Here is a 14,068-nt window from a genome sequence, read left to right as displayed (position 1 = left end):
GTGGGTTTTTATACTAGGAGGTGAAATGCCTGAACCTTTGTGAAGAGATTATGACCTTGCAATTTATTTTCCTAGTTATGGGGATGGTTTTGAACTGTGTCACTTGACATAGGATTGCAATTAATGGGCCGAGTTTTTCTCTCTGTAAATATATCTGTCTCCCTCCCCCCCCTGCCCCGGGATCAAATGGACTCTGCCCTCCTTAGCGATACTTCTGTTCAGTTAACTGGATCTATTTATCTCTCTTCCTAGTGGATGGTAGGGCTGCTTATTTCTGTGCCATGCTAGAGAAGTGCAGAGGAAGAATCCTGTCTTCCAGAATGCCTTGGCCACCTAGTCGGAGCACCCAATCTAGAGACCTGAGAATCAGATGTGACCTCCTTGGGCATTGAGCTGGATTATTCTGGCAGGAGGATCACCAACACAGCCCTGTGTTGTCAGATGTCAGTGGTAGGCTTGGATCGATTGAAAGTCCAGACACAGACACCCCTTGGGTTAGTCACACAAGGTTTATTCATCTATAAGGTACTAAAGAAAGTCAGTGCAGTCAGGATATATAGCAGAGGCCACTTGATCAGAAACCATGGACATATAAGTTTCCCCATACCAAAAAGGTTTTTACCAGTGAACAGACAGAATGAGTGAAGGTCTCATTGATCCCTTTAGAGGCTCGACTGCCCCCTGCAATCCTGACCTGACATACATAAACATCCAGTTGGGGCAGTTCTGCACATAGTTCTACACGTTCTATCTGACCACGTGTTGGAGACTACTTTATATAAGTCACACATACCTCATTGATCTGGGGGTTATTCAGAATACAAAATGATCTCTGAGTATGGTACCCTCAAGGACCTCATTTGTCACCTTCAGGTTTCTCAGGCAAATAAATCGGGTTCTCAGTTCATTCCTGAACTGAGAACTATGGGAATGAACTGAGAACTATGGAACTAGAACAAAGGTAAGTTTTCTGGATCTCTCTGGGAGCCAGGCTAAGAGATACTTGTATCATGTACAGAGCCCTCCCTGCAGTCTCCTTTGCTTTTGCACATTGGAATCCCCCTGACTTCATTCAGAGCCAGCAAATTCCACTTGTCCTTAGTCTTTCTCCAGAGTGTTCATATAGTTCTACCTTCAGTGTCCTAAAACTGTTATACCTCCAAATTCCATGTTGCTAAACTTTTGTTTAGAATTTTTGCATCTGTGTTCATGAAAGATACTTATCTGTAGTTTTCTTTTCTTAAAATGTCTTTGGTTTTGGTTTTGTGTTAAAGATGGACTCATAGAATGAATTGAGAAGTTTTTGTCCCCTTTGGTTTTCTAAAAGAGTTTGTGTAAAATTGGGATTGTTTCTTCTGTAAATGTTTGATAGAATTCAGTAGTAAATCCAAATCAATTTTGTAGATACATGTGGTTTACTGTAACAAAAGATAAATTTTTCTCTCAATAGTATCCTCAGCAAAAGCTAAATAGAATGATTTTGTTCCAGTATGTACTTATTGGGTGATTGCTCTGGTACAATCTGGGCTGGGAAGTGATGGATAGTTAAAAAAGGAAATTATTTTTTTTAAAGGAAATTATTTCCATTATAAAATTAATGTAATCTCAGTTAAAAAATAATTGCCACCCTAATAGCCACAACACTCTAACCATAAGCAATGAATAGCACCGTGTTTTAAATGGTTGACATTATAGCGCACATGTATTTTGTATTTTATTGATCTGACTTTGTTATTGTAATTATCCATTTTATTATATCCTTCACAGTCATCTTCTGCTCGCTACATAATATTCCATCAAGAGAATTCATCATAACGTAAATATTCTGCAGATGAGGAATGGCCAGGTGTCCCCTCTTTTTGTGCTGTATTAACCTCCATGTGAACATCCTTGGGCATATAGCTTTTTCAGGATTTTGGATTGTATCTTTAGGATAGATTTTCTCAGAATGGTTCAGCATTTGGGGATGGGGGCTCCTCAAACGTTTTATGAAAGAGTGCGATTTTCTCTATCACAGAAATCTTTTAAAGAAACTTTTCTAGTCAAAAGTATGTACAGCCATGTCCTAAAATATGCCTGTTTGGCTTTACAAAGATTTTTGTTTTATATGCTTACGAGGTGTTATTTATTGTTTGTTTTCTTCACTAGAATGTATGCTCCAGGAGAGCTAGGAGTTTTGTCTGTTTTATTCACTATGATATACTTGTTCTTAGACCAGTGCTTAGCAAAATAGAAGGCACTCTATAAATGCAGGCAGAAGGAAGGAAAACACTAAGGAAATGAGGGAGGAAATTAGGAAGGAAAACATCCTCCCTCCAGAGAGTGTGGCAAGCAGCAGAGACCACCACGTAGTAGGTCATCTGTAGTCACATCTTGGATGTTCTTGCCTTATGTTTTCAGAGTTTTCTTGATCTTGTGCATTATTTGCACTGTTTTCATTTATTTCTGTTATCTTTCCTGATTTTTTCCCTTTGCATCACAGGGTTCAATACATAAATACTGAGCACCAGTGCTTATTAACTATTGATGTAATTGAGTACCATAAATTTCTTTTGGCAATTATATTTAGGCTTACATGATTTCACTTTAGGAATGGATGACTCTCCAGATGTGTGGAAGGTTGTACGTTATTTTTTTGTTTGTGCTTCCTCCAAGGTCATGGCAACTTTGTGGTTGTTTCTCATGTGGAAATGTGATAAAACCTGCCTTCTTTTTGTGTGTTCCAGACTATTGCTCTCTTCATTTACTTGGCAGGAAGATTAAATGATGAAGGACCATTTCTGATTCTATGCCCCTTGTCCGTTTTGAGCAACTGGAGAGAAGAGATGGAGAGGTATAGAGCAGATGTAGCTGCAATTTTGTTTTTTACATTGATTAAGACTTTTTTTCTGGGTGGTATGTGAAATATGATAAAGCAACATATTGTCCCGGTCAGTGATTTTATTTCTTCCAGACAACTCTGACCTGAGGCGATGTAGGTAGGAGAAAGAATCTGATGGGGGTAAGGTTCAATGGATGTTATTGTTACTATTTGGCAGTTTGAAGATCAGTACTCAGTAAATTTTGCTGAGCTAAAGGAGAAACCATCATTTTCACAGTGACATAGGAAGTAACTAACATGGAAAAAATAGTTTTCTCTTTAGAATTAGTACAGTGCCCTTGTAGATATTCATCCAGCCCTTCTGCCTTTTCACACAGGAACTTGTTTATAGTTTTACCTTTACTCTAGATAAGATTCCAGAGGCCCAGGACTCTTTCTGGTTGCAGGACATCATGAAGTCTTCATGTCCTTGATCTTCCATGAAATGTAATTTTCCAGATATGTACACCCTTCCCTTTAGCTCTGCATTGGTGTTCATCTACCTCTTTTCTTGGATTCAGATTTGCTCCAGGTCTTTCCTGTATAACGTATGCAGGTGACAAGGAGGAGAGAGCCCATCTACAGCAAAATCTAAAACAAGAGTCACATTTTCATGTGCTGCTAACTACCTATGAGGTATCCATTTATTTCTCTTAACCTGGGACTGTAGAAGTTGTAGAATCCGCTGGAATTAAATTTAACTTTTTTTGAGAGCATACATTTTTCTGGGAGAAAAGTCTACTTCCATTAGATTCTCAGAGAGGGACCATGACCAAAGGAAGTGAAGGACCACTGTGTTCCAAATTAGTTGGCTATCTCTCCCTCTTTCCTGGTGCATCAAGGGTGAAGGTTCCCCGGGGAGGTTGCACTTGGCCGGTGAATAGGAGGAGGCAGGCAGGTAGGAGAAAGGGTTTTGTGGGCTGAAGCATTGTCTATTACTGGCAGGATGGGAGTGGAGGACACTAAGTTCCAGTTTCCTTTTTTTTAATTATTTAAAAAAAATTTTTTTATTATGTTAGTCACCATACAGTACATCATTAGTTTTTGATGTAGTGTTCCATGATTCATTGTTTGCGTATAACATCCAAACGTGCCCTCCTAATACCCATGCAATACGTGCCCTCCTTAATACCCATCACCATGCTTGGTGGGGAGGTGGGGGGGCAGGTCCAGTTTCATTTTAAGTTCCTATTCTTTAAGTGAAGACTCAGGCACTGGAAGCAAGACCTTCCACTTACTCGTGCCTACGTTTTTTCTTTGGGATAGTGCTACTTAAAAATTATGCAAAGAACTTTTTTTACTTAGTGAATGAATGAGACTTAACTTTCTTAAACTACAGGATTTAGCTAATAAGAAAGTAGTTTATAATATCAGTTATGTTAATACTAGTTATAATGTGTCTTTTTTCTTTTCAGATTTGCTTGAAAGATTCATCATTTCTAAAATCGTGAGTCTGTTGCCCTGCTTCAGAAGCAGTTGAATATGTCATGAGAGTCATGTCTTTACATTTTAGTACTTTGTCTCTTTCATCATGTGTCTGGTACATCTTCCTGGTATGTTTTCCATGAGTCTTATTTACAGACAGGTCGCATAGCGGGAGGCCTGCACTATAGCCTGTTGCTCATTAGCTGTGTGTCCTTGGGTTACTTAACCTTAGTGAACCTCAGCTGTGAAATGAGGATAATTAAATCTCGCTTTGGATGGCTGTTGTGAAGATTAAATAAGGTGTACATGGTGGGTGGTTAATAAATATTAGATTCTTTTCATTGCAAATTGCACAGATATCTTTCAGGACTGCTGTTTGGAGATTTTACAATAATATGGGAGGTGAATTATTCGAGCCTTTTCCTAGAAATATCCTAAAGTACTAGTCAGTGCTATAAAATTCACTTTTTAGGAAGGGAGTTTTAAATATACTTTTAAGTAGTTAGCTTTCAGGCTTTCATATCAGCTCATGAAGTATAGGAAACTTAAATGTAATTCTTCACACTACCTGATACTAGGGGTGATACGTACAGTATAGGGTTGAGACTACGTTTATAATGTAAATTAAACATTAGCCAGGCTTTAGGTACATAAGAAAAGATGTGTTGACAGGATTTCATTCTCCATAGAATACATAGTTATGATGTGGTTAGGTGGGCATCTTTAATATTCAGAAACTTGTTTTCATAGTGCTTTATCGGTATTTTACATGTTATTTCTCATCCAGGGTCTTCTGAGTTGGATTTCTATTTTCATCTTATTTTGAGATAGTAAAGGCCCAGACATAAATTTCACGACTTCCATCCCATATTTTGTGGTTCACTTAGTTTCATTTAAGTGAGCACGTTATCTTATTCTTAAGAAAATATGCTTTCCCTCTATCTTTTTTTATTAGTAGTATCCAACTAATACTTGTTGAAGATCTTTTCTTTGGAAAAACACTGTTTGGGAGTTACCAGCAGTGCCAGGAAAGTAAACTCTAGAGCTCCCTAAGAGGACGTAGACTCCAGTAGAGGGAGAGGAAGTATTTGGATATCCGTAATACAAGGCAGGATGTGGGAAGTCTCAAAAGGCTAGAAGATTGGGACATAAATGTTTTTGGGTACTTAAATTATCCTACGTAATCTTCATGAAAACCCTAGTAGGCAGGTATTATTTATTGTTCATATTATAGAGGAGGAAAGTAAGAGATTAGGTAACCCAGCCAAGGCTACATTGCTAATAATGGCGAAGCAGATATCCAAATGCAGCACGCAGTGCTGTGGAGACTTTAAGAGAGCTTCTCAGTAAACAAACAAACAAACAAACATACATCTGATACTGATTCCAGAAAAAACAAAACAAAACAAACCCCAGGGATAGCTTCTCAGATTATCAAGTGCACTGGAGTTTCACATTATTCATCAGAAATACAATCTTTTTATATTAAATCATCCATCTTCAATCCATCCCATGTGAATTTAAGAACCTAAGTAATAAGGGGGCATTTATAATATTGGCTAACAGTATGAACCCCAGGGGCACAGATTTATTTTTTTGGTAGACTTGACAAGGTTATTTTGTGTATGACTAGATCACACACTGAGAAGAGCCAGAAAGTGTAATGTAATATCTGTCCTCAGGAGGTTTTGTGGGGAATTAAGATGGTGTACATGCCAATATGAAAAATATGAAAATTTTTTTTTGATAATAGACCCATGAAATCTTCGGGTCGAGAGGGTTAGAAGTTCCCTCATCCCACTCTCCATTCAATGCTGAAATTCACTCCACCTCTTCCCCTCCAGGGGGCATCCTTTGATGTACTTGGGTATTCTTTGATGAGTGATTTGACCTCCTTCCTTTCACTGAGCCCACATCCATCTCCCTGTAGGCTGCTTCACTGATAAGCTTTTACCGCGTGCTTGCTCTTTGTAAGACTTTCATACCCAGTTCTTCACAAGGAAATAGGACCTAAATTGTTTTGAGTGCTGATTCGAACAGGCCAGGTGCTATTTTATGGCCACTTAGCCACCTTATCTCATGACCACTGTCCAACAGCAGTTGGACACTTACTCCTTGTAATCCTTAAATGCATCTCCTTCAAATGCTACCAGCAGGAATGATCCCAGTTCCTACTCTCTTTGGACCCCCAGTTCTCCCTCCATCTGCATCGCTCTCAATAGGTAGATGGTACTAGGTTTCTGCACCTGTTTTCTGGATTTTCTCTGTAGCCTCAGAGGAAGAGGGCATCTTCCTTGTAAGACCAACATCTGCTCAAGATCTTTCTCTAATTTTTGAGTGATTTTTATTTCCCTACCCACTATCTTTCCAGTGTTTTGTCTTCCTTGTATATACATTTAGTTTTTTAAGTATAAGAACAATGCAATAAGCACCTAGGTGGTTCAGTTGGTTAAGTGTCTGCCTTCGGCTCAGCATGGTCTCAGGGTCCTGGGATCGAGCCCCACATCAGGCTCTCTGCTCAGTGGAGAGTCTGCTTCTCCCACTTTCTCCCTTCCCTCTCATGCTCTCTCTCTCTCTCTCAAATAAATCTTAAGAAAAAAAAAACAATATAATGAGATTACAGAATGTTTGCAAACAAAATAAAAATTGAAGGGCTCCTGGGTGGCTCAGTCATTAAGTGTCTGCCTTTGGCTCAGGTCATGATCCCAGCATCCTGGGATCAAGCCCCGCATCAGGCTCCCTGCTCAGTGGGAAGCCTGCTTCTCCCTCTCCCACTCCCTCTGCTTGTGTTCCTGCTCTTGCTATCTCTCTTTCTCTGTCAAATAAATAAATTAAAAAAAAAACTTCAAAATAGAAATTTAAAAAATCTTATAACTTTCACTTTGTTATCTCTTGCATGGTTTCTCATTTGTGAGATGATACATAATAATTATATATTTTTTAGTTATGGGCCTTTTTATTGTAAGATAATCATAGTATTTAAAATGCTGAATAATAATATATTACATCATGTATAATTGGGCTTATTTATTTTCAGCTTTTTGCTACTTTAAATGCAGCTTGGAACATATTCATACAGAACATATTTTTCCATATTTCGAATTTTTTTTTGTGCTCTAGCAACAGCCACCAATGACTTCCTATCCAAAGGATATATCTTCCCGAACATCAATAACATTTGATCTTACTCAGTGCTTTCCCATTTTTAAATCTAAAACACTTTTTAAGCACTGTGACACCGTTTTCTCTTGATTTTTGTTCTGGGTTTAAATCTCAGCTCTACCTCATTCTAGCTTTATGACCGTGACCCAGTCACCTAATCTTTCTGAGCTTTAGTCTCCTTGGTGGTAAAATGAGCAGAATAATGTCTACTCACCATGTTCTCTTGGATTAAATAACAGACACAAAGCCCCAACCAAGCACAGGATCTGGCACATAGTAGGTGGTCATAAATGTTTCCTTTTGCTTTTTGTCTCTAGCTCCTTCCTTTCTGCACAGATCTTTCCCATCTTGGAAAACAAATTCCCTTAAATTTACTACCTTATCCAGATGTTGTCTTATGTACATGGCAGGCTTTCAGATAAGAAGGTAATTTGAGGGGTGCCTGGCTTGCATCCGACTCTTGATTTTGGTTCGGGTCATGATTTCAGGGTTGTGAGATCTAGCTCTGTGTGGGGCTCCATGCTGTGGGGAGTCTGCTTGAGATTCTTTCTCTCTGCCCCTACCTCCACTCATGCGTGTGCGCTCTCTCAAGTAAATAAATAAATCTTAAGAAAAAAAGGCAGTTTGAGTGTGTTTCTAATAGAATGGGCTTAATATTAGTCTTTCCAACACGAGTGCCAGTTGTATGGTAAGACTTTTTGGCTATGAGATACATGCTTGGGTTACACAAAACTGAAAGCTTGGCTTTTTTTCTCACAGCTTCCCTTGGAGTGTTCTTGTTGTGGACGAAGCTCACAGGTTGAAAAACCAAAACTCCTTGCTGCATAAGACACTTTCAGAGGTAAACTCACAGGATAGTCTTAGTTTTTGTACAAGTTCCTTTAAAAAAATACTATCTTGGTCCTGTATGGAGTTAAGTTGAAACATTTTTTTTAGTCAGATTTCTATAGGGCTAAATAAACATTTTGTGAGTGACAGAGGTAGTACTAAATATGGCCTAACTTCTTCCTCTCGACTTTGACATAGAAGATACCATTTACTGAAATCTGGGTATCAAATAATAAGACACTACCTCAATAAAATACATTGTATTTTTGGAATGTTTCAACTCTCTTTTGATCTTCAGAGGGGTAATTCTTTAAAAATAATCTTATTATAACTCTTTTGTCTGCAATAGCAGTTACATCTGACATATTTTACCCTTCCCCCCCATTTACCTTTTTTAAGGATCTGATAGTTCCCATGGAGTAATGAAGAGACCCCGTTGCATGCCATTGACTATTAGCTGTAGTCTCTCTTGTCTTTGTCATACTTTTGAGTGTGATACCCTTGATCTCATTCCCTTCTCTTGATCTCTGGCACCATTGTGGCACAGTGAGAAATGAGAAATGTCAGTGTAGCCCTAGATTTGCCCTCTTTTCTGAGGAGCCAGCGGAACAGCTTGTGAGTAAGAAGTGCCCTTCTCCTTGCTGACCTTACAAATAAGACCACATATGCGAATTCCTGTGGCCATCACTGAAGTTTGGTCCCTGTCCTATAACATCATGTCCTGTAACAAATGAGTTAATAAATTTAGAGGTGATTTGCAGGAAAGTCTTAGGTCTGAATTCTCTATTTACTGGCTAAAAGTTGTAGTTTTTAGCATTTTAATGCAGACGTGGTCACTGACTGTTATTAGTCCAGTCTCAAAGGTTGCTCTACCCTGGAGGGTCCCCTCTGCTCTATGATGTCTTTTGCCTTCTTTTAGGGATTCTTAACAGTATCTTTTTCCCAAGAGGTTGTCATATTCTGGCACCTAACCCTAAACTACCATGCCAGTTTACTAATGGATAATGGGAGAAGAGAAGCAGGTGTAGTAAATGGACCCCAGGGTTTGGAGTGGCTAAGTTCTGTTGCGGGTCCCAGAGTCTATCCTTGTTATTCATAAGGAAACTAAGTCTCAGAGGGATTATGTGAGGAATTTCTGTGTCATCTAAGCATGAAGGGGGGTTTGAATTGCAGACAACTTGTTGGTTGGAAAGAAATGTATTTATTGATAGAAGTGGGGAAAAGGGTAGTACCCTTTTCCCCCTTTATAATATTGTTTTCAGCTTGTTTGTAAAAGTTGGAAGCAATTTGTAGTGAAACATAAGGAGTTGGTTATACAATTCACAAAGTATAGTACCTTGACAAAGTAAGGCTGCCATGAAAAATTATGTAGAAGAATATTTAACAACATGGGAAATGTTTGCACAGTATCGTACACAAAGAGAAGTTTTAAAAATACTGTATACAAAGAGATAGTCTCTTGATTTTTTTTCACCCAGTTAGAAGTTTTGATACTGAATGGACACTACTGTGAATAAATACATTAGCTCATATGACAGTATAAGTTGACTGTAGCGACCAACAATCCTGGTTATCTTTTTGACTTCATATTCTTTGGTCACCCCAGCTCTTTGCTTGGTGAACACATTGTAAAAAGGTCACTTGGTTGTTGAAAGCATTTATTTCTGACCAGTTCCCGTACTTAAATTCTATGAAAACATTGCCCTATCAGAGCAGGCATGAGTGGGTGGACATTGATTAAACAATTTAAAAGAAAACAAAAAAGGAGATTTCAAAAAAATAGTAATCATTTTCAAATCAGTTTTGATTGTGTTATTGCATCTGTTACCTTTTCTGACTACAAAATCAGTATCTTCTTATGACTCCCTCCAAATCAAAATATAGAAACACAAGAATAAACATAAAAACCATTAATAATCTTATTCCCGTGCATACATTAACATTTGGTATATCTGCTGCCATATCCTTTGCTGTGCGGGTGAACACCCAAACACATAAATATGCATATATATTATTTTAGAAACCAAAATATAGTGCATTTTTATATTTAAAATAAGGTGTGTGTATGTATACATATGTGTGTATACGTATCATATTGTATTTCAGTATTTAAAATAACATACACGGGATATGGCTTTCCGTTTTTGCTGCATTATTTAACTCAAATGGCGTAAGTTCTTCTTAATGTCAGTTTAGACCTCTTAGAGGTTGTCCTTTGCTTAACCTAATACCTGTTATTGTCTTTCCTAACCTTTTATTTCATTAGTCTCTTATTCTTCTTGTTCTTGTTGCTCAAAATTTAAAGAATTTCTTTCATTTTGGGCTGTATAAGGCCCAGAAACATCCAGAAGTCTTGATGTTTTGGGTGTGATGCACCCTAAAGTTGTACAGAAGGACATTCTTTTAGCATAGATCTTCTTGCTTCTTGCTTGTAGTGGTGGGGCTGATGCTATAGCTTTTTCAAACTGCTTAAGTAGGTACCATGTGCCTCTGATGCCTCAGTAGACTCACCCATGTGGGTAATAAAATACAGCTTGAATCCCCACTAAGATTGAGTAACAATAACCATATCGAATACTCATGTAGTCCTTCAGAGTTCACACAGTGATTTTACTCACCTCCTTGTAACAGGATATTTGTCCTTCATAGGATATTTGTCCCCTTCTTACAACTGAAGAGATATTATTTCCTACATCAAATCTCTAGTATACAGCTTGAACCGAGTCTTCTGGTTTCATGTCCTCGTGGTCATCCCATTAAATTATGCCTCTCTTGGGCGCCTGGGTGGCTCAGTTGGTTAAGCGACTGCCTTCGGCTCAGGTCATGATCCTGGAGTCCCGGGATCGAGTCCCGCATCGGGCTCCCTGCTCAGCGGGGGGTCTGCTTCTCCCTCTGACCCTCTTCCCTCTCGTGCTCTCTGTCTCTCATTCTCTCTCTCAAATAAATAAATAAAATCTTTAAAAAATTATGCCTCTCTTTGTACAGGTAAAGGTTGTGATGGGGAACTTGGTCTTGATTTCCAAGGTTATAGATTTTTTACTTGACTTATTTATGTATTTGAGTTCTCAGTAGTCTTCAATCTCCTGTTGACCGGAACTCCCATCCAGAACAGCCTCCAAGAGCTCTACTCTCTCCTCAGTTTTGTGGAGCCTGATCTCTTTCCCAAGGAGCAGGTGGGAGAATTTGTTCAGCATTACCAGGATGTTGAGAAGGAGTCTGAGTCAGGCAAGTTCCCTTCCTTGAAATCATGCCAAGAAGTCTGGGCCCAGAAACTTCCCTAGTGTATAACAGATATGGGTTTCTAGGTAGAAAAGAAAGAGAATTGATAACGGGAGGGCACCTTCTAGGGAGATAAAGAGCCACACAAAGCTGAGGTGATGCTAGATCCCTCAAGTTGTTCCCAGTTGTCTGCTATTCGTGATTCTTATTTTTTACACGATTCTACAATAGGACTTAATGGATCATTTTTGGAAGAAGTAGAAAGAGTCTGTTTCCCCATACTGGTCTGGCATGTGGAATTGGCATGAAAATTTCATCCTGCTCTTCTTGTGTTGTTGGGTTTTTTTTTCCTTACACAGCAAGCGAACTACACAGACTCTTGCAGCCATTTCTGTTGAGGCGGGTGAAAGCTGAGGTAGCTACAGAACTTCCCAAGAAGACAGAGGTAGTGATATACCACGGCATGTCAGCACTGCAGAAAAAATACTACAAGGCCATTTTGATGAAAGACCTAGGTAATCAGAGGGCACTTGACTGCTTAGAAACTAAATGAGGATGTGATTTTATTATTATCCCAGGATGATTGTTCAAAATAAATGCTAGGCATGCCTACTAGTGGGTATACGTGTACTAGGTGAGTAGATATCATATTATCACACTTGCTTTGTATAGTAATATGGGATGGAATTTTGTATTCTGAATAATGTTTAGGTCAGCCACAGTGAAACCATGCGGGGTATCTTTACTATAATGCAGACTTCATTGGTTGTTGCACTTGTGAAATTTCCTTTTCTCTCCCCCCGCCCCCCACCAGTTGTCCTTACTGCATAGAAGTTAGGTAAGCAAACACTTCTAGGTATGCCAGTCATGCCTTTCATCTTTACACCCCATCAGATATTTAACACATTGCAAAACTTTTTTGTTGGACCAGATTCACTGAGAGGAATTGGGAGTGGGAACAGAGAGAAAGAGGAGTAGAACAGTCTGTCACTTGTGTTATTTTATCCCTTGGCTCCACAACAGTAGTTTAACTACTGTTAAGAAGGGAATTTAGAATTGTGCAAAAGTAATAACATACTCCTGAGTTCATTTTATAGTTAGGTTTCCTTAAAACAAAGTGATAGTTAGGAAAACTTCATGTGGATATGCTGTTAATTCTTAATGCAATTCAGTGAAATTTAGGAGGTTAATATAGGTTTGAGAGATATATTACTGAATAAATAAGGTTAACTTAAGAGTTTTTGTTTGTTTTTTGTTGTTGTTCAGTAGTCCATCTCTCTCTCTCTCTGTCTCTCTCTGTTGCTGTTTTCAGATGCATTTGAAAATGAGATGGCAAAGAAAGTTAAACTTCAGAACGTCTTGTCCCAGCTTCGAAAGTGTGTGGATCACCCATATCTGTTTGATGGTGAGACAGTGCCCTTTTTTCTCACATTGCTTTTCATGAACATTTCTGTGGCCAACATCATTGCAAAATTCTTCAAAAGAATTGCCTGTATTCACTGTCTAGTTTGTTCTTCCATTTTCTCTTGTTATTTTTCCTGTTGATATAATCTAATATATTGTTCATATTCAGCTTTTTTCAGTTGTCCCCTTAATGTCCCTTATGGCTTTGACTTTCTTCTTTAAAATTCAAAATCGAGTCATAGATCTGAATTATATTTGTCTGTCTCTTTGTTCTCCTATAATCCAGAAACATTCCTCAGCTTTTTTGTTTGGTTTTTTTTTTTTGGTCTTGCCTGAAATTACAGTTTTGAAGAATCTCAGGGCTGGTTGTTTTATGGGTTGTCTCATAATGTGGATTTAGGGATCATTTCTTTGTGATTAGATGTCCCATTGTCTTTTTTTTTTTTTTTTTAAGTGGGCTCCACGCTGGGCTGGGTATGGAGCCCAGAGGCAGGGCTTGAACTCACGACCCTGAGATCAAGACCTGAGCTGAGATCAAGAGTCAGATGCTCAACCTTGACTGAGCCATCCTAGATGTCCCATTGTCTTAAGCCCATTCCGCTGTTGGCCTTTCATTACCACCCTTTAACTTTGCAAGTTTACCAGTGATCTCCAGTGGTTGTCAGTTCACATTTTAATTAACCTCTCAAAACCTTTGACACAGTTGATCACTTCTTTCTTGAAACACTTTCTTCCTTTGGCTTCTGGAACAGCGCTTTCTCTTGCATCTCCCATTTCCCTACCTCTGCTCTTTCTCAGCTTCCTTTGCCGCTTCCCCTCCATCTTAGGGATGTCTGCAAATTTCCCTCTAAGTGCTGCTTTAGCTAAATACCGCACATTTCAGTATGCACTATTTTCATTTTAATTCAAACAAGGGCTTTTTTGATTCACTCTGATAGGTAGCCTTTGGGACACTTCTAGGACTTATGTGGCCATGGGGGCACTGGAATGGGTAGGATCAGTGTGGAGGGTTTGCTGGAGTCATTTTAAGGGAGTATTTGCAAGTAGCACTATGAATTGTTTTAAGTGTCACAGAATATTAATCAGATACATTTCAGAATCTTTTGTTAAGGCAGGGGGCATTAGGAACATGGAGATTTTGAAAGAAGCCCTCTAGGTTATTCTGACTGC

At 38.8% G+C, this 14,068-nt stretch overlaps 1 protein-coding gene across 2 annotated transcripts in view; it reads left to right on the top strand.

The window, feature by feature from the left end:
* The window catches only part of CHD1L (chromodomain helicase DNA binding protein 1 like), a 68,783-nt gene that overhangs the window by 22,086 nt on the left and 32,629 nt on the right, over nt 1-14,068 (top strand). For both annotated transcript variants that reach the window (XM_028088386.2, XM_028088384.2), the window contains exons 3-9: nt 2,727-2,833; nt 3,382-3,496; nt 4,276-4,307; nt 8,207-8,288; nt 11,338-11,500; nt 11,854-12,009; nt 12,807-12,899. In XM_028088386.2, coding sequence (XP_027944187.1) covers nt 2,727-2,833; nt 3,382-3,496; nt 4,276-4,307; nt 8,207-8,288; nt 11,338-11,500; nt 11,854-12,009; nt 12,807-12,899 — 748 coding nt within the window. The remainder of the gene's footprint in view (nt 1-2,726; nt 2,834-3,381; nt 3,497-4,275; nt 4,308-8,206; nt 8,289-11,337; nt 11,501-11,853; nt 12,010-12,806; nt 12,900-14,068) is intronic.

This window comes from Eumetopias jubatus, unplaced genomic scaffold (assembly GCF_037043125.1).
Source record: "Eumetopias jubatus isolate StellerSeaLion01/CBP00866 unplaced genomic scaffold, mEumJub1_p1.0 scaffold_4, whole genome shotgun sequence".
NCBI classification, from domain to species: domain Eukaryota; kingdom Metazoa; phylum Chordata; class Mammalia; order Carnivora; family Otariidae; genus Eumetopias; species Eumetopias jubatus.
This window is presented reverse-complemented; position numbering and strand designations above follow the sequence as displayed.